General features: G+C 35.8%; 2 protein-coding genes across 5 annotated transcripts; one reads left to right on the top strand and one right to left on the bottom strand.

Moving 5' to 3' along the window:
* Positions 1-2,812: 2,812 nt before the first annotated feature.
* LOC106670289 lies at positions 2,813-9,033 on the bottom strand. Its single transcript, XM_014400476.1, has 8 exons — positions 8,939-9,033; positions 7,033-7,107; positions 4,664-4,808; positions 4,255-4,364; positions 3,992-4,111; positions 3,419-3,553; positions 3,301-3,360; positions 2,813-3,234 (listed from the first exon to the last, which is right to left on the bottom strand). Exons 1-8 carry the CDS (start codon positions 8,988-8,990, stop codon positions 3,098-3,100), a joined length of 834 nt encoding a protein of 277 aa, XP_014255962.1. The 5' UTR covers positions 8,991-9,033; the 3' UTR covers positions 2,813-3,097.
* Positions 9,034-11,164: 2,131 nt separating this feature from the next.
* Positions 11,165-18,448, top strand: LOC106670269. Of its 4 annotated transcripts, XM_014400450.2 has the most exons (8): positions 11,931-12,261; positions 13,467-13,547; positions 13,638-13,738; positions 14,625-14,753; positions 14,831-15,064; positions 15,120-15,644; positions 15,730-15,909; positions 18,087-18,448. In XM_014400450.2, exons 4-8 carry the CDS (start codon positions 14,646-14,648, stop codon positions 18,312-18,314), a joined length of 1,275 nt encoding a protein of 424 aa, XP_014255936.1. In that variant the 5' UTR covers positions 11,931-12,261; positions 13,467-13,547; positions 13,638-13,738; positions 14,625-14,645; the 3' UTR covers positions 18,315-18,448. The 4 variants fall into 4 exon arrangements, with proteins under 4 accessions (XP_014255938.1, XP_014255937.1, XP_014255936.1 ...); XM_014400452.2 differs by lacking the exons at positions 11,931-12,261; positions 13,467-13,547; positions 13,638-13,738 and adding an exon at positions 11,165-11,183; XM_014400451.2 differs by lacking the exons at positions 11,931-12,261; positions 13,467-13,547; positions 13,638-13,738 and adding an exon at positions 11,739-11,848.
* Positions 18,449-19,497: the final 1,049 nt, after the last annotated feature.

The raw sequence follows: 19,497 nt of genomic DNA, 5'->3' as shown, positions 1-19,497 counted from the left end.
GTGCCAAATATTGTTAACAAATTTTCTTTTTAAAAAAATCCATTCAAAATAATCTATTCTTGACAGATAGCTAAGTCCATAGTCATCCAGACATCCACTTTTGCATTTATTACAATGTAAAAACCCGTCAAACCACTTTATATAAAAAATGTCACTGAAGATGGTCTATATTAGACCGAAACGTGTCTGATGAAATAAACGCCTATTGCAGAAAAGGCCATTTATTTCCAACCCGTCATGGATTATGGCGTTCCACAAAATCAAGATCGACACTATCAAAAAATTAACTTGATTTTGATCATTTCCGAAAATCAACGAAACTACAGGTTCAAACTACAGGTCCGACAAATATTTAACCTGTTGATTTTTAAAAATGGATGAGTTGAAAATCGATGAAAATCATGATGCAGGAGGAATTTTACAAAGGGTCAAAAATTTAACCTGACCCAAAACTATTTACGGTAACAGTTTTGACATTATTTGTAAAACAAATTTAGAAAAGAATACACTTTATTTTTTCAATTAAATTAGAAGGTTGGACAAAAATAACTACGGTTCAACAGCATGGATTTTATTCCATCTGCAATAGTTATTTTTACAAAAAAGAATATAAAATAAAAATAAAAAATGAAATAATAGTTAATATGAAATAGGTACTGATAGGACGAAAAAAAGGTTACTTCGATTTTTTTTCAAAAATTAAAAATTAAATTCCATTACCACCAATTCGTACCTGTATTTCCAAGCATGTCGGGCATATCTTATAAGGGGCCTAACGTTTTCCCTTATCAGAAACTCAAGTAGTTGAACCCTTGTGTTACCTAGGGTAGTGCAGTCCGCCATAAAATGAAATACATTTTCCGGACTGCGTGAATTGCATAAATATCACAACAATGTTTAATTATCATGCCGCCACACCACCGCATTTAGCAATAGCACTTCACATCTCATTTTGAACTCCCATCGAAGAACAGATAGATTTAGATTATATTTGGTTTCCTCAAGACTAGACCAGGCCTCTGATAAACCTGTTTGTAAAGAATATCTTTGGTCGAAAGGTGAACCCGACGGATACACATTATGTACTCTTTGAAATCGTGAGATGCGGTCTGTTGTGACGCAGTTTTAGAAAAACATTTTCTTTATCGTGCCAACGTTTCGATCTTTATTGATATCATCTTCAGGGCTCAAAGTGTTTGTTTTCCGTGTAGATGTGTCATTCTTATCTGTCGTGTTGAGAGTGCCCTGCTAAAATCTACGTCACACCAGACCGCACCTCACGATCTCCAAATATCATTGGCTAACGGTCACTAAACACCACACATTATGATGTACTTTGGAAATATGGGCTAAGAATGTTTCGAAATAAGAGGTCCATTCGGTTATGTTCTCTAAGTTTAAAATGCCTAGAATTCCGAATAAGACCTTTGTTGTGCGAACCAACCATTAACAATCCCTTAAGAGGTAATATTGGAGAGTAGAATCTGGGTACCTTAAGACAAATATGTGTGGTGTTCAGTGACCGTTACCTAATCATTATTTGGAGGTCGTGAGATGCGGTCTGGTGTGACGTAGGTTTTAGAAAAACATTTCCTTTATCGTGCTAACGTTTCGATCTTTATTGAGATCATTCATCTTCAGGGCTCAAAGTGTTTGTTTTCCGTGTAGATATGTCATTCTTGTCTGTCGTGTTGAGAGTGCCCTTGGTGGTTTTGTCTTGCAAAAGCAAAGTGCAGTTTTAAAGTATAAACAAAAAAATAAGATCAGTGGCAGTTTCCAAGTACAGGAGATGGTTGGATGTGGCAGACAGTAACGAAAGCAATTTCTTGATGGATACTTTCTCCAACTCATCGTACATTTGGTATCCCCAAATCTGACATCCATAACACGGAATTGATCAACAGGCTGCATTGAATACAGAATATTTTACTCTGAGCAGTACGATGTTCTGCATAATGAAAGAAAACCAATATACTTATCCCTTTTTTTCGAGATATTTTGGACCAGGAAAGGTGAAGCGTGAGTATAGCTCCTAAATATTAGTAAAACAAACTTGTACAATTTTGGTCATTTTGGTCTGCCTTGGTGGGCATTTCGTCATCTTCAACGCTAAATATAAGCCATTTCACTTGTCGCCTAGAATCAAATAGATTACACGACATTTGAAAAATGGCAAAACGGAGGGAAAATTCAAAAGGTGCGGTTGAGATGGGAAGTTAGTGTCCGAGGGGATCGAAGTCACGACAGCTCAAGTGGTAGAGCAGCGGCGTATCAAGCCGAGGGTCGTGGGTTCGAATCCCGTTCGTAACACAGACTTTTTTATCTCAACTTAAAACCTTAATTAATTGTATGATATTAATTGCTCAAGCGGACCACGAAAAATAGTGAACTTAATTAATTAAAATGAAATATACTTCACTAAAGCTCTCCGTGACCATTTCACTTGTCGCCGAGAATCAAATAGATTACACGACATTTGAAAAATGGCAAAAAGGAGGGAAAATTGAAAAGGTGCGGTTGAGATGGGAGTTTGACCTAACCAGCGAAGTCAGACCGAAATGTTCGGAAATGACCAAAATATAGTATCATCGCCTTGAAAACATGAAAAATATCACAATGCACTATTTTACGAACCAATTAATTGTACTATACCGCTGGACGGTAGGCCATTGATATATTGCGACCTCTAGAATAGAACAAAATAGCTGAAATTTTTCACGATTTGTAATATAAAATATCTTATTAGATTAAAATTCAGGTCAGTTAGGTAATTGATAATTGTTCTGAGTATGGCCATATTAAAAAAAGATCCTTGTGTTTTGGCGTTGTATCTATATATTTATTAATGTTAGATGTGTATATTTTATTTATAAACCTATCTAATCGTCTAAAATCACACCAATTTGGTTGTTTACACAATAAAACATAAAATTATTCGTTTCCATAATGTTACACTCATGTTAGTTTTAATACATAATATGTATTCATGTATTTAACATATACATATATAAAATAAACAGTCTAATAATTAACTAAAAAACGATACATTTGCCTATTGCAATGAAATCATACTTTAATTATTGTTTATTTTAGCTGTTCAGTTGCAATCCGTCATGTGGCAAGTGACGACAGGAGGTACTGAGCAGGTGCAGTCTGTGCAGCTCCCGGCAAGCTTCTTTGGAGAAAGGGACTGACCGACAAACAACTCTAGGTTGCCAAACTTACACTTAGGAGCTGTAAAAAAAATAAATAAATAAATGCAAATACTTCTTGACGACATACAATTATACAAGTTATTACCTTCTGGTAGCTGGTTCAACTCGATGTTTTTATGGGTTATCACCGCGTCATCTTCCGAAGCTGTAAAAGAAAAATCGAAAGTTCGTTTGCTTGGTATTCACACATTACTTGTACTTACGGCATCTGAAATCGTAAATCGCACAACAGCCGTTGCTACTTGTAAACAGAGGAATGCAATGGTTGCGGACTTTGCTAAGGTAATGGAGGAAGGTATTGCACTTGATTCTCTGGCACCAAGGTTCCTTCAGCTCACCTACAAAAAAAATAAAATATTTTTGACAAAAATTATTTTGAACTGATCGTCAACGATCACTTGACGGGGTCTGTTTCTCGTTGGTCTAGGAGGGTCGTCTGGTTAGGTGGTTTTGGGTTCAAATTAAGACTTAATGAGTTAAGTAATCGGGATCGATCAGTTCAGCATGTGTTCATCGACTGGAAGACCAACTTTTAAAATTATTTTGCCTAGAAATAAAAAACCTTAACTGGGAATGTTTTATATAAAAAGAAGTATAAATTGGTGCCCGTTGTTTGCCAATCGGTGAATGCATGTTGAACTCTTGCAAATTTGGGGAACTCATCGAAGATGGCGTGAAACCGAAACGAATGCTAGTTAAATGTACGTGTGTAAGTATACAGACTCAATAAAATCTTCAAGTCTCAGAAAAAGGTTAATTGTAGTAACTAGTCCAACCTTTGAACCCTTTGTCGCATATGCAACTCAGGCATGGTTCCTCTTCTGGGTAGAACCTCTGACCTTTGTAGTATTCCTTCCCGTGATACATGCACTTCGTATCTTCAGTTACGGATGGATCTGCAACATTTATTTCATAGTTATGACGAGGCAATACAGAAGAAACTACCGTGACAAATTACGGCTTTTTTGAAATGCCAAAACGTGACAAATTCGTATTTTCTCTGGCGAAACGGAATCAAGTTGCCCAATCGTTTTCTCACCTTTGTCGGAAATCAACGCGCAGCATTTGTCGTGTGAGTAGGTGTAGGATCGGCCAGGAATTAGACCGAAGTGCTCAGGACACTCGATATTGAGGCAATTCCAAACTGCCCTGAAAATACAAAACTACATAAATATGTGTCGATTGAATTTTATTGGATATGTGTACTGTTAAAACTAACTTTTCGCCACTTTGAAAATTAAGACGAGGTGCGCTTTTAAGGGCGGTACAATATTTATAGGATAGGTTCTTTACTTACACTTACAGCACGATTTTAGTGTAATTCCTTTTTGCCAGAATTTTTTTAAATTAAAATTCATGAACTTTAAATCAAGTCTGACTACAAATTAAACTTTCTTGAAATCTCCTATAATCGATATATACATATATTGATATTTCCTCTGCCTTACGCATTTTCGAAATGGTCCATGTGGCAATTGCACGAGACTTTGCACTTGGCCTCCCTGTTCAGGAGTTCTTTGGGCAGCTCCTGGCCTAAATCGTATTTTTCACCGGCGAAGTAACACTTGTCCTTCTTGAGGTCGTCTAGGAAACCTGAAATATTGAAATATTTCAAAAGAATTCAGCTATCAACAATACCAAGGACAGATTTTACGCTTTCTGCGCCCGACTGCCTCACTTGGCATGAAAAAATACGCCGAGTCTCGAAATAAATATCACGTCTGATTAGTCAATATATGAAGAAATAGAGAAAGATACAAAAAATAAAACTATTTCATAAGATATATTATCGAGGTGTAAACCACGAGGTCTTCTCAATGTGGTATTAAATGAAAAAACGCGAGATCACCCAGCAAACATAATTCTGAAAAATACCACCTAAGCTCTGCTAATCCTGTTTACTTTCCAATGCAAATCTGGTGGATTAAGAGGTGCGATTTGTTTACCCGATTATTATTTTTTCAATGTCGTGTACTTCCTTAGGGTACGTTGAAATTCACGAGACATTGTTAAGACCCAAGAACTTTAAATAAAATTGAATAGCTATAGTACGTAAACTGAAGACTTAAGTCATTGTTAAATTAAAAATAAATTAAATTAAAAAATAAAAATGTCTGTTTCAGCAAATTCCATCATTTTCAGTTAAAAGTCTTCCAGTTTGACTCAAAATAAGAATAGCATGACTTCACTTGGGAGTTCTATTGAACAATCTTCTTGATGCTTAGATCAAAAAATCTTTTAATGTTCTCTATCATATTGTCTTCTTATTTCTACCCTTTTCTAAGTTTTGGTCTGGTCACACATTATATCAGTGAAATTTTGTTCCAAATTTTAGACAACACGATCATCACCTTTCTGGAGGGGTCCAAGCTCAGATTAACTGTCAGTTTGCCTGTATCCAGATCGGAGGAATAAACTGAACGATTCTGTACTGAGCTTGGGTAGCCACAGCTCAGTTTTTCGTTTAGTTGCTCCTTTTTAGGTCTTAATACCTCAGATTAACTGTCAATTTTCCTACATCCAAATCAGAAGAATAAGCTGAACTGAACTGAGCCACCGTTTTTGCATTTTTAGGGCCACCATACACGCTCATTTTATCTGGCAGTTTGCTTGAATCCAATATGGCCTTTTATTTCCAGTTATGTATTTATTTGAAGTTTGACGAGTCCCGATCGTCAGTAAATCTTTGATTTCACAAAACAGATGGATAAATCCTTTTTCTCTCTCGCCTATTGACCCGGCTGGTCCCCGAATGTAGCATAATGTAACTTTCAAAGCTCTACTAACACCTCATTTAAATATCTGCTTGAATTGCCACTGTAAATATAAATCCATTTATGTTTTAGTGGTCAATCGACCAAGTTACTTCTTTCAATTAATTATTCTTTTTATGTAAGATTTTGGTCGAGATTAAAAAGTCAGTGTCACGAGCCGGATTCGAACCCACGACCTTCGGCTAAATACGCCGGTGCTCTACTACTTGAGCTATCGTGACTTCGATCCTCTCGGACGCCAACTCTCCATCTCAACCGACAAACCGTTCGAATTTTCCCACTTTTTGCCATTTTCAAATGTCATGTAATGTCATTAAATTCACTAGTTTCGTGGTCCGCTTGACAAATTAATATCTATCAATTAATTAAGGTTTTTAGTTGAGATAAAAAGTCAGTGTCACGAGCGGGATTCGAACCCACGATCTTCGGCTTGAAAAATGGCAAAAAGGAGGGAAAATTCAAAAGGTGGGGTTGAGATGGGAAGTTAGTTTCCGAGTGGATCGAGGTCACGATAGCTCAAATGGTACAGCACCGGCGTATTTAGCCGAAGGTCATGGGTTCGAATCCTGCTCGTGACACTGACTTTTTTATCTCAACCAAAATCTTACATACAAATAATAATTAGTTTTAAATATATTTTAATTTGCCTGCAATCGATTTTTAGCTTGGTCGTTTCCAATAATTTTGGTCATGCTTGTTGGTTGACTATTGGTTTGTGTCAAATTGGTCTCTTTCTTCACATGAGTTTCAGGAGAACGAGCCCTCGTAATTTCAAGCTAGTACTTGTGAAATCTACTGTTGAAATGCAAGATCAAGATGTAAATTTTTGTTCGAGATTGTAAAGTTAGTTGTATATAATATTCAATGTTAGTTTTACAAAAGTATTTGTAAGATAATTTGTACGATCGTATTCTCGGTCTTTGTTCGGTTACAAAAGAGGATTTTCAGTTTAAAATTGCGTATATGCCATCAAAATTGTTGAATTCACTCTTGACTTCCTAGTGATTACAAGGCGTAAGGTTTTAAATTTTAAAAAAACTTACTACAATCATATTGACCGTTCTCTGTTGTATTGCAGAGGATGTCTTTGTAGTAGTTTATCGTATTGTTCCTCGTCCCTGAAAAAAATAAAATAATACATACATTCAATTATTACAGAAATGATAAAGGTGGGGTATTAATATTTTCAAAATATAGTTCTTCAAAAAACTCACAGTTTGTTGTTTTCAACGAGCCAGATTTCGAGCTTTAAACGCTCATCATCAGTTTGAAGGAGTTACAAACACCTCTCTCGACAGGAATTGTAATAGAGAAACTGCCCATGGGACGTTCCAACGAGAAGCTGGTTTTAATGTCAATTTTGAACGTACGAAAAACGAGAATTGCAATCAAACTAAATATTATCTTAATAAAGAAAATAATTTTAAATTAGTAATTAATTTGTTTGTCAAATATTATTTAGGGACATGTTTAGATAGGAGGTAAATCAAAAACAAATTTTAGGAATTTAAGGACCATCTAAATGAAACAAAATACAATTTCGATTTAAATACAACAGTGTTACACAGTAGCAACAAAGAGAGGGAACTAGATTGGTTTGAAATTTTTTAAATAAAAAATGAAAACAAACAAAAATGCATAAATATTATAATAGATTTTGATTTACTTCCTATTTTAATACCTGAACCTAAACAATATTTGGCATCAAATTAATCAATAATTTAAAATTATTTCCTTACAGTATTTATTAGGATAATATTTACTGTTGTACTTCACGTTTTTCGCACGTTAAAAATTGAGCTACAATAAAATTAACTTCTCGTTGTAATGTCGCGTTAGCACTCTTGCAATTCAGTTTGTAACTCCTGCTGATGATGAGTGTTTAAAGCTCGAAATCCGGATCGTTGAAAACGTAGTAAATAAGAACTATTTTTTGAACAAATTGAATTACTATATTTCCTGATTGATTTTTATCCTTTTATGCCTTTTCTAAGAAATATGCGTAGAGTTCATTTTATGACGTTTGTCAACAACAAAAGGCATTGAAGTCCTTTCTAAATGGATGATAATAATTGTGAGATTTCCTCTTGTGGTCTACAGGGTGATAAACCTAATGTTTGATACCTACCACTTGGCCTGCCAAACCTCTTGTTGGTTCAGACATGTCTATGAATGTCAAAATCAGCGAGGATAGGCCGACCAAGATGACAGGTAACTATCAAACAGTAAAAATAATTTCTACAATTAAGACATCTTCAGATAATGCTTAGAATAGGAGGCACGCTTTAAGTTCAGTTTATAAGGCATTCGATTAAAAGCGGAACTAACTTTGTGAGGAAGCCGGATTACATCTAGAATCTCTGGAGATTCCTACCAAACCCGTCTCTTCAAGGTCTGTAATTTATCAACGATGATCGTGGCGCAAAACGTTATAATTTTCTCATAATTAATGTTACGTAATTTATAATGCGAGATGTGATTTATTTACATTTTTATTGTATGTTAGCCTATGTAAAATAAAAACTTATACAACACTAATTTTTCAAAACAGACATGAAGCATTTGTTTTTGTTTTTTTTATCTGCCTTCCTAAAGTTTATATATACAAGTAATATGTTGGTTGTAATGAACTTTTTCTAAATATATTTAAAAAATTACCTAATTAAGTAAAAACAAAAATTTTAAGAAAGTGACAAGCAAATGGTAAATAATAATATTAAAAAATTGGTTCCAGCATGGCACCGTTAGCCTAAAGCCGAATATTATTCAAAATGTTTTCTAAATAGACTTAGAAGTAGACTTTGGAATGTCAATATCGCGCCAAATCCGATAAAATATTTACAAATGCAAATAAGATAAGATTTGAATGTGGACAACAGAGGATTTTTCCAAGAGTCGCATCTATCAGGCTCTTTTGCGATATAAAATAATAAGATATAGTTTCTCTACCTTGACAGACGACGATGGCCAAGAACAGAAGAAATACAGATAATCGAGACATGCTTCCTTGTGAGGTGGGACGAGGTCGGCCTGGGTTTTATACTGCCACCACCTCGCGGCGCTCGTCCCTTCCAGATACTTCAGAAACCTGATTCTCAAGAGAGACGATCTCCCACTCGTTTATTAACGATGATAACAGTTAATAATTAAAAGAGCTGTAAATACTTTGGTTAAAGAATTTCGATCAAAACAGACAGGAAGATTGTGCCAAAAGATGCCAGACTATTAATAAGCATGTAGCATTAATTACTTGTTTAAAAGATACCTACAGTCACACTTGGCCGACCGCACGTACTCTTTTATGAAGAAGCTTATGCCCAAAAGTACCTCGTCATAGAGAACATCAAGATTGGTGTAATGGAGCCTCTATTTAAATTTATAACCGACTTGATATCTAAAAATCTCCTACCATCTCCAGCCACACTTGGCAGACTACACGTATGAAGAAGCTTATTCCCAGAAGTACCTCGTCGTAGAGTACATCAAGTTAGGTGTACTGGAGCCTCTATTTACCTTTTATAACGGACTTGATATCTAAAAATCTCCTCCACCTCCAGCACACTTGGTAGAATATGCGTATGAACAAGCTTACTCCCATTAGGGTTTACATTTGTAGTACTTTAAGCTAAGCCTCTACTTAATTTTTGCAAGAGACGAATGGAATCTATCCTGTCCAAACAAAGCCGACTTGCTCCAGCACTTCGCTTACGATATTAGTGAATGGTGCAAAATAAGAAGGATGCAAGTTAGTCTAACGTCTCAGGTCATCCAATTATTTGATTAACGTTACCACCCTCAAGCGAAAAAATCCTGCTACAAGGAACACCTGTCCAAGCTCACATGAGAAACGTAAAAACATCGTCATGCACAATCAATAGCAAAATCAACATGTCCAACGATTGAAATGTCTTGTAGTTTTCCGGCCAATTTAGCAGTACTTTTAAAAAATTCAAATAATTAAGCACATTATTCTGTTAAGTACATGGGTCAGTTTGGCAGGAAAGCCAAGAGCACGCCTATGTGTGGCCCTCGGGAGGACCTGGGTGTAGAAGAAGGGTGATCCTCTCACCTGATTAAGAATGGGCCATACGAGGTTGACATACGGACACTTCCGCATGCGTTGTGTACTGAATTGACCTAGTTGTTGACAGCACCCGGAGCCAACCTCGATTAAGTTAAGTTCGAACTGACAGGCCGGCCGGAACATGTATGGCTCCTTCCGATCATCCGACGGATGTCCAGACGTTATTTATTGACAGGCTGCCGGTTCGTGTATGGAGCCCTTAAGCCTGCTATGGTCATCAGCATCCGATTCAAAATTTGCAAAATCGTATCCTCCGACTGATATCCGGTCGTCAATTCAAGATACTTGCAGTCCCTAACCCATTTCTACAAGAAATTGCCCTCAAATAGCAACTCCGGCATTTCAAAGCAAAGTTATTTGATCGGTCAATTGTTTGTAATCATTACGAGTGAAACACTACTGAATGTTTTCTTTTCCTTGCTAATGTCCCACGTTATTTGTATATTTTGTTGACATCTTGAGATCTGAAGGGGGTGAAGCAGTATTAGCTCTTTACTAATCATTTGGGCCCATCTATTCTTTGCCGTTTTGGTCTTCAGACGCGTTTAGATTTCTTGCCAAATTCAGTTATGGGTCTCCGCTCCAGCCTTTCCCAGCTTATATCCTTAATATGTAAGGAGTATTGGGAAATTTCTTCATGGTCTCTATGGGTTTTTGAACCTGCTAGTCATTATCGATCTTATTGGTCTGCCAATCCTCGCGGTACGGTCTGTCACGTTTAGGCGAGAACACCATCTTCAATGATATGTGATTTAATTTTTTAGTCGTGAAAGACAGAGAGAAAAGGCACAACCAGGTTGTGTAGGTTATATTAATGGATAAGATTCCATCAAGCAAAAAAATAATAAGCGCCTGCCTCTCCCCGCTTACATCCTTGATTCTATGGATTTAAGATGACGAAAAAGCGAAACTCAACTGATAGGACACAATAGCGAGAACAGTCAGTTCAAAATGAACGTAAACGACCAACGGCTTTTGCATTTTTTTTTAAATGTGAATCTCAAATTTTTATTAATAAGAGTCAAGAAATCTAAAAAGATCTAAGTGATCTAAAACAAAATCAGGATCTGTGATGCGTAATGAATGATAAACACTACTGAAAACTGGAAGGTATGTATTGTTGTTTTTATTGTTTATTGTTATATGAAAACAAAGCTTTTTCAGTTCCCGGCGGATCTGAATTCAAATTTGTAAAATCAAATTCTACCACTTTTTTTGTAGAAGTGGACCTGCGGGGATTAGTAATTTGGTCATATTCTGTCATAGTCTGTCTGACCCACACAGATCCACCACTGAAGATGCCTAGAAGCCGGAACAAGCCTAGCAGACCAAAACGAGAGTATGAAGACAAAAACGGAAACGGCCAAACTAAATTTTATTTGCAAATAAGTGGTCATTGTTGGAGGATTGATCAGTTAGCTTTCAAAATCGAAGGAAGTCCGGACTTGGTTGACGAACGCGGCCTTACACATTAACAAAAGTGTGTCTCCCAGTAATGATACCACCATAAGGTTCAACTTCAGGTGATAGATGGACCCGCAGACATTGACAAATTATTTCTGATTATATCAACGTTCCACGGCGAACCGACTTTCTACGCTCGATATTTTCAAGTCGTACATTTTTTAACATACTGAAAGTTTGAACGGCAAACGTGATTTTAAAGCAGTCTCAAATTTTCGACTACTTTTCACCCGAACATTTAGTTTTTCCGGGATGAAAAATCAAAATTTACCAGGGGGATAAAGGTTCAAGAAAAAAATCTTCGCTTGAGAGTAAGTCGGTCGAGTTATCATGAATCCTGATTTTATGAGACGACGAAATTAAATTTGGCTGGGAACAAAGTGATAATTTTGAGTCAAACTTCGTCTCGATTTAACCAAAATGTGATAGGACGGCGACGTCAGAGGGGCGTCCACTCCGCCTTCCACCGGAACTCGAGACTTTCACCCACAGACTTAAGTTCCGAGGCTTTTCTTAAGGCTTTCGCCTCACTGTTCACTTCACCATTCAGCTGATTCGAAACTGTCGCCGAGGACTTACCCACTTTGACGTTTTGCCGTTTTACAACTTTGTCCAACTTTCCTAAATAGTTTTATCGTTCTGAGACCCAAGCCATCGCCGTTTAAGCCAATAAAAAACCAGGATCTGTGATGCTATAATGATAAACACCACTGAAAACTGGAAGGTATGTATTATTGTTTTTAGAAAGTCACAAATTGCGCGATGTTAAAAGCCCTGAACATCGAGAATTTCATTCGAAATTCTTGTGAAAAATTTAAATACACAACTTGTACGAATATCCACAATCCACTGAGTGCCATCGAGGCAATAAAATAATAAAAAGCAAATTTGTTGGCAAATGAAGCTGCCATAGAAGACATGAGGAGTGAGCGAGTAGCCCAGGAGGAGACAAGACGTCAATCCTCATCGAGATGGTCAAAAAAGAAGTATGGAAGAGTAGCAACAGCGATACAGAGAGACGAGAAAGGATTTTACTAAACAATATTCCCAAGGATCACAACTACCCCATGGTTTAGAAATTTGGATCACCAAGAGCGTGATAGTGCATAAGTTGGAGTGAGGAAACAGCAGCATATCTTCATAAGGTGCCTCCAATACAACCAAGAAGGATGCTGACTGTCATCAAGAAAACTCTGCATGCGGATGATCCAGCAGCATATACAGTCATTGCTACTTCCAAGTCTTGGATAGAATTGACACCTATAGTGAACTTAATAATTGCTATAAAAAAGAGTATAACTAATTATAGTTACAATATAAAGAGAACAGCTAAACACACTTTGGTGTAATAGAGTTGATCAAATTTTGAACATTTCAAGAAAATTTCTGAGATTTCTTCTTGATGTAATGTAAATTGTGTCATTTTCACAAATCAAGTTTGAAGGACCATTTTGGTGAAATTTGAATCAAAGTTCGGAAAAGAGCTTGGTAATAAGATCAACTTTTTAGTAAATCAAGAAAATTGTGAATTTCCTCTTGAGGTCAGTGGGGTGATGACCTTAAGTTTGGTACTTTGAACAAACCCTATTTGATTTGCCAACTTTGTTGATCTGCTAGAAACTTGGCTATGACAACACTTGTCAGTGCAACTACACTGTTGGACAAAGTTAACACACACTCAATTTATTTAGGTTAAAATTAAATCCATAATCTTTCAACATTAGTATCAGGTAATTAAAAGCTATCATAAATGAAATAAACAGTAAATTATGCTTTGTTTACGTTTGTAATGAATAATCAAAGTAATCTTGATAATAATCTGGCACAAAAAGTATCATTGTGCCCTTTCATTCCGTTTAAAGGTCGCTCTCAGTTAATCTTTTACCTTCTTTGATTTCATTTGATGGACATCTTTTTACTACAACTCAGAAAACGGCCATGGTTCAATTCGCACAGGAGCGTGAGAATTAGACATTGAAAGATTGTGGACGAGTTCGCTTTACAGATGAGGTGAGAGTTGTTCTCAAATCTTCACATGGGCATAATTTTATATGGAGACGCTTAGGAGAAAGGTACACCCTATGCTGTATGGTTCCTCAGGTGGCATTCCATGGTGGATCATTGACGTTTTGGGGTGGAATTTCTTTGGACGCCTGCACCAAATTGGTTGTTGTATGAGGAAGATTTCTAACTTCATGGAGGTACTTACTAGACATGTATTTGCCCCTCCCCCATATCGGTGAGAGAATCTTCCTAATGTAGGATAATGCCAGGCCCCCATTAAGTACGTATTGCGGATGACTACCTGAATGAGGTTGGAATTGGTGTGGCCAGCTCAAAGACCAGATTTGAACCCAATAAAACACATTTGGGACCAACTTAAGCAACGAGTACGATGGCAAAACCCAGGTTCTAACACCCTAGAAGAGTTAGAAATGGCTGTTCATTATGAATGGGAAAGAATTCCTTATGATTTCAGAAGTAGAACTACTCTGTATTAAAGGGGACAAAAAAGTTTTTTACATTTTTTTTTTTTAATAATCAATAATTATTTTTTCAGAATTAAGTAATAAACATTTTCTTAACGTCTTACTTTTTCAACCAAACCTATTTTTAGTATACAAAATTTGAATAAACATAAATTCATATACTAAATAATAATAAATAATAACATTACAATTTAAAGGTGGTGCATTTATTTTGTCTATCGTTGTATGTAACTTAGTCCTTTCTGATCATTTTACTCAGTTTATTCTTGCTGTTTTGGTTTGTGATATACATTTTGGCTTCTCACCATCTTCAATGTTGAGTTTATGCATTAATTGCTAAGGCATGCAAGATTTGGAAATAGTGAGGATTAGCAGACTACAGATTACAATTATTTTTGGGTCAAAAATTTAATGTTCCACAATTAATTTTAACGTTTCTGATCTGATGTGCTCATATCTTTGCATTGTGACGTTCAAAGTAAAGCTATCATTTTTACTAATATAACTAATTATGATTAAGTCAGTTTTATAATATTTTTCATGATTAATTTTTACTGATTTTATTTTTGTGTTACTCTCATCTTTCCATTTTTTTTAGGTATCTTAATTTGTAAGATTGATGGAAGGCATACCGGTCAAAATAAGTGAGCAATACAAGCCTCCCAGAAAAATTACTCTACCCATGAGTGTAAGGAATAAAATTAATGTGATTCCCACTTTTGAAACTGTAAGTTTATCAGCAGAAATAAACTTTTTACTTATTGTTTATTATCTCAACTTTAACAATTGAAAAATTGTTTTTAGTATGATTTTAAACTCGAACACGCAGTTGTTGATCGGCTGTCAAAATTGGAAAAGCTTAAAAAAAGTCAACTCGAGAAGAGATTGAAGAGGCTGGAACTATTAAAAAAATTCGACGTTACAAGAAACAAAACAACAGCAGGAACTGAAGATAGATACCCGAATGAAACTAGAATACTGACACCAGTGCCGATCTTTTTGCAAAATAAGACTGAAACTCACAAAGAGAAGAAACAGGTAAATATATTATCTAATTATTTAAAATAAACTATTAATTAAAAACCTATTTTAGGAAGGTGCTTTTAATTTATCCGATTTTGAAAATGATACGTCAAGTCCATTTGATAATATTGAATTAAAAACTATCAACGACATGGAAGAGTTGGCTCACGTTTTAGGAAGTAGTAACATATCGCAAAACCATGTGATTCCCAGGGCTAGAGAATCCTTGCCCAACGGTTTTGCAAACCATTGGCAGGCAAACTGTCACAACAACACCGGCTACAGCCCAAACTCACCTTATATGAATAACATAGCACCAACTTACCACATTCCTCCTACACTGCAATCGCATGGTCCGCTTCATTCCACGACCAGTTCCAACATGATACCACAAAATTACACCAACAGCCCAATAACGAGAGCAGCCGTATCATACAATCTGCCTGTAGTGAATCCTTTGGAAGACAGTTACTCTCCGAACCTAATTGACCAGAGCGCCGAGTCCAAAGAAGAATATGACATACTAAAAAATCTTCAGAAAATTATCGAAGACAGAAAACTAGAAATTCAAATTCAACGGCCAGAACCCGCCCAAGTAAGTTTTCAGTTTGATACAGTTAAACCATCAGTTTAGATTTTTTTTCATACAATTTATTAATTTTTTTTCTAATCTTTGAAAGGCATGCACATCATCACTAGTTACTAATAATTCTCAAATAGAAAAACAAAATGAATATGAACAACAGTCGACATCTCTCAATGAACAGGAAAGATTATTCGCAAGAAATATGGCAGAAATGGGTTTCCCATATCCAAGAGTGGCCCGGGCTGTTCAGTATTTTGGTCAAGACGAAGCTAAGGTATTTCACATAATCTAATAGCTAATTTAAACATAAATATATAGAGTTAATTGATTTACTGAAAATAAAACACCTATTTATAGATGGAACAAAAAAATTATACATTGAACAGAAATGGTTCTTATTTTGTTTTAAGAAAGATACTTTCCTTTTGTTTTGAGATAAACAAATATATTGATAATGATGAGGAGGAGGATGAGGATACTAGGAAGTAGGGTTTGCTCTCCCCAGGCACTGCAGCCTTCTGGCTTATGTACCTTCCTAGTTCTCTAGTACAGTGCAATCAACAAAATCAGAAGTAGTAGGCCATCATCTGTTGCTGCTACAATTTCATTCCCTAGGTTTTTTTCTGTGTGCTAGGTTATGTCTCCATTGAGCAGTTTGCCTTCAAAGATGATATGAGTCGCTGTTTCTTCATCCTCATTACATATTCTGCAAATGGTATCTCTGTATTTCTTTAATTTTCTCAGATGCCAGTGACCGCTTAATAGTCCTATCACTCCTCTGAGTCTGGCCAACTTTGTGCCCTGGATCATCTTGTTGTTGTGTTTCCCTAGATGGAGATTTTAGATTCATTCACTGACTAATTTTGATGTGATTTTTTTTACATGCAAATGCTTTAATAGCTGTTTCTTATGATCTTATGAGGATTTTTTGCCAGTGTAACCCCTTTTAAGATTTTCTAGGATATTGATGGCAAGCATTGATTGCATGTATTTCTGCTTGAAAGACCAAAGTGTATTTCCCTAATGAGTTTGATTGCTCATATCTTGGGCTTTTAGGGACCGCGGTAGCCGAATGGTTAGCGTGAGAGACTCTCGGCTCATAGACACCGCAGTCGTGGGTTCGATTCCCACCATCACCTCTGGCCCTTTTTTTCACGATAACCCCCCCCTCCAAATATGAACATACATACAAGAATTCGTCACCATGGTTAATATGCATAGATCATAAGGCCAGAAAAAAAAAATATCTTGGGCTTGTACAAAAAAACCCTGATCCGGTTCCTTTTTGTTTTGGAGCCATTTGTATACCATATCATTGTATCTGATGATCTCCTGAGTTCTGTTAAGACTATAAGATGTTGTAAAGAATGTTTTTAGATGCATTCACTGACTAATTTTGATGTGATTTTTTTACATCTAGTCAGTCCTCATTTAAAAATGGGTGTCTGATTTTGTTAATAATGGTTGTACATAAATGTATTACTTGGGTCTTCATGTCTTCACCTGTAGTTAGGTCATTTCCCATCAGCTTGGGTCCGCTTCACTTCGCTGTTTCGGTCTGTCTAAAAAAGTTCTGGCTCTTTGCCATTTTTAATGACTTACATAAAGAATATAAGTGAGGAAAGTCAGTCTCTGTGTGACAGAAGATGGGGAGAAACCAGAATGTGTCTGACAGACCAAAACAGCGAGTATATGCTTACCATACTACAAATACTCTCATGGATCAAGGTGGCCCAAGGAGGACATGACTCATAGAAGAGGGTCATCCTCACCTGATTAAGAATAGGCCATGTAAGGTTGACACACAGACACATATGTTTGGGCCAAAGGCCAATATGGGTACTGCATGAAAAGAAAGGTTGCTCAGTATGTCCCAGCTAATTGAACGGTGCATTTTCTTGGCTCCCTAACCACATAGAGAGTGTATAGGAATGCCACCCGATATGAATATTGTGCTTGAGCATGGCAGTGTTTCCTATTCCGATTGTTGGAGGAAACAGGGTTGTTTCGTTGTATTTAGTACAATAGTAGCACTGATATTTGTGTATGTAGTGTGTGTTGGGAGTGAATGTATTTATTAGTGTGAATGGGTAGGCTGTCAATAATGTGAGGCGGTCAACGGCAGAACTTTGGTGGCTGGTCAGATAAGACCGAGATCTGACCCTGGACCTCCAAACCCGAGGTGGGGTTCTCGACATCTGCCAATAATTTATAATAAATTATAAAAACCAGAATCGCTGGTGGATTTATGGACGCGTTTATGTATGTACACACATTACAGATTTGAGCTTATATAAATCAGTAATCAATCAGTAATCAAATCTCACCAAAAATTTTAGATTAAGTAAATCAAATTTTATTTAAAAAAAAAAAAAAATCTTTTGTCCAATTTTATCTTTGTCTTTCCACTAAACTTCACACTTTATCAAGGAGGTATTTTCACAATTTCAGGTTGTCGAGTTCCTACTGCAAGTTCAGTCACTTCTCGAGGATAAACAATTTAGGGAAGATCAAATTGAAAAAGCTCTCTGCCTCAACGATTTCGAGGAGGAGAAAACCAGACAGTATTTGGAAAACTTCATCCAATTCAAGAACCTCGGCTTTAAGGAGGATGACATAATAGCGGCTCTCGCGAAGACATCTGATAGAGACAAAGCCCTGGACTTCCTCATATCCTAAGCTCTTTATATTTCTGCTCAATCCTATTATCCTTACGTTAACCTTTTAAAGCTTGAGGTAATGGTTTTTTAAAGTATTATGTTTTGATAGAGGTATTAAGAAACAATAAAAAATTATCTTTTGTCGCGAGTTTACCAGTTGATTTTCTTCCCCGAGTAATAAAATGGAAAATGAGATTTTAATAATATAAACAAACAAAAAAAAAATACAATTTTAAACTTGAACTAAGTAAATTGTTCAAAATTGCAACTACTGAAATTTTATTTTTTTGCAGAAAAATTAATCTCTGTTACCCTTCATCTCAAATTAAACCCTAAGTTATTCTAAGACACTTCCCATCAAGAGAAACAGAAGGTCAAGTGACAATTAAAGATTGTAAGCAAATTACATTTTGCAAAAGACCGTTTTCTTCCATACAATAATAAATAACGGGGGAATATATTTAGTCAAGTCTTTTTACACTTGTACATAAGCTACCTCAATATATAAATTGTACAGTAGTTTACACCTTTTTTGTTTTAACAATAAATCTTTTCAGTGTCAGATTGAAAAGATAAACACTTTACTGTATAGTGCTTTGAATTGATATTATTGATATTAATAGCATTGGAAAGAAAAATATACATCTCTCTTACTTTTGGAGAAAAGCTTAAAATTTCAATTTTTGTTTTATTCCCACCTTTGATTCTAGTACTTTTATTGGGTTGTCCGGAAAATAATGCAGGATTTTGGTATTAAACAAAAAAAAAGAAACTAGTTACTTTAAAGCAATGTTCTTTAATCAAAATAATTTCCNTACAAATGAGTAATCCTGTAAACGTAAACAGAATATTTTATATAGATTTTTTTTAATGAAAACTTAAAATCCTGCATTATTTTCCGGACAACCCAATATATTATTTAAAAAATTTACATAACTTTCAGACAACAAAGTTAAATTAAAAAGAATGAAAGTGAAACAATTTTGAATAGTTACATTTAATTTTAGGGGTCAACGAGGTGACCAGGCAACCAGAAAAATTCGTCCTAATTTAAAGAGTTTTATTATTGTCACAATTAAAATTAGTTCAGATATATTTTGTTCAGGGAAATAGACTCCATCAGCGTATATAAACCTTCTCCCAATGTGATACAGCCCAGTTATGCCCTTCTTATAAAAACTTGGGTCTGGGGCTTTTTTTTA

This window comes from Cimex lectularius, unplaced genomic scaffold (assembly GCF_000648675.2).
Source record: "Cimex lectularius strain Harlan isolate CLEC.00 unplaced genomic scaffold, Clec_2.1 scaffold94, whole genome shotgun sequence".
NCBI lineage: Eukaryota > Metazoa > Arthropoda > Insecta > Hemiptera > Cimicidae > Cimex > Cimex lectularius.
The sequence above is the reverse complement of the archived record's forward strand: the minus strand, read 5'-3'. Positions and strand labels throughout refer to the sequence as shown.

Excerpts from the sequence above, each read along its gene's own strand:
- LOC106670289 (XM_014400476.1), bottom strand. The coding sequence starts at position 8,990 with ATGTCTCGATTATCTGTATTTCTTCTGTTCTTGGCCATCGTCGTCTGT. Across the intron at positions 4,809-7,032 it reads GAACGGTCAATATGATTGTA|GTTTCCTAGACGACCTCAAG; the intron begins GTAAGTTTTTTT and ends TCAATATTTCAG. Across the intron at positions 3,235-3,300 it reads GTTGAACCAGCTACCAGAAG|CTCCTAAGTGTAAGTTTGGC; the intron begins GTAATAACTTGT and ends TTTTTTTTACAG.
- LOC106670269 (XM_014400452.2), top strand. The coding sequence starts at position 14,646 with ATGGAAGGCATACCGGTCAAAATAAGTGAGCAATACAAGCCTCCCAGA. Across the intron at positions 15,065-15,119 it reads CTCACAAAGAGAAGAAACAG|GAAGGTGCTTTTAATTTATC; the intron begins GTAAATATATTA and ends AACCTATTTTAG. Across the intron at positions 15,910-18,086 it reads TTGGTCAAGACGAAGCTAAG|GTTGTCGAGTTCCTACTGCA; the intron begins GTATTTCACATA and ends TCACAATTTCAG.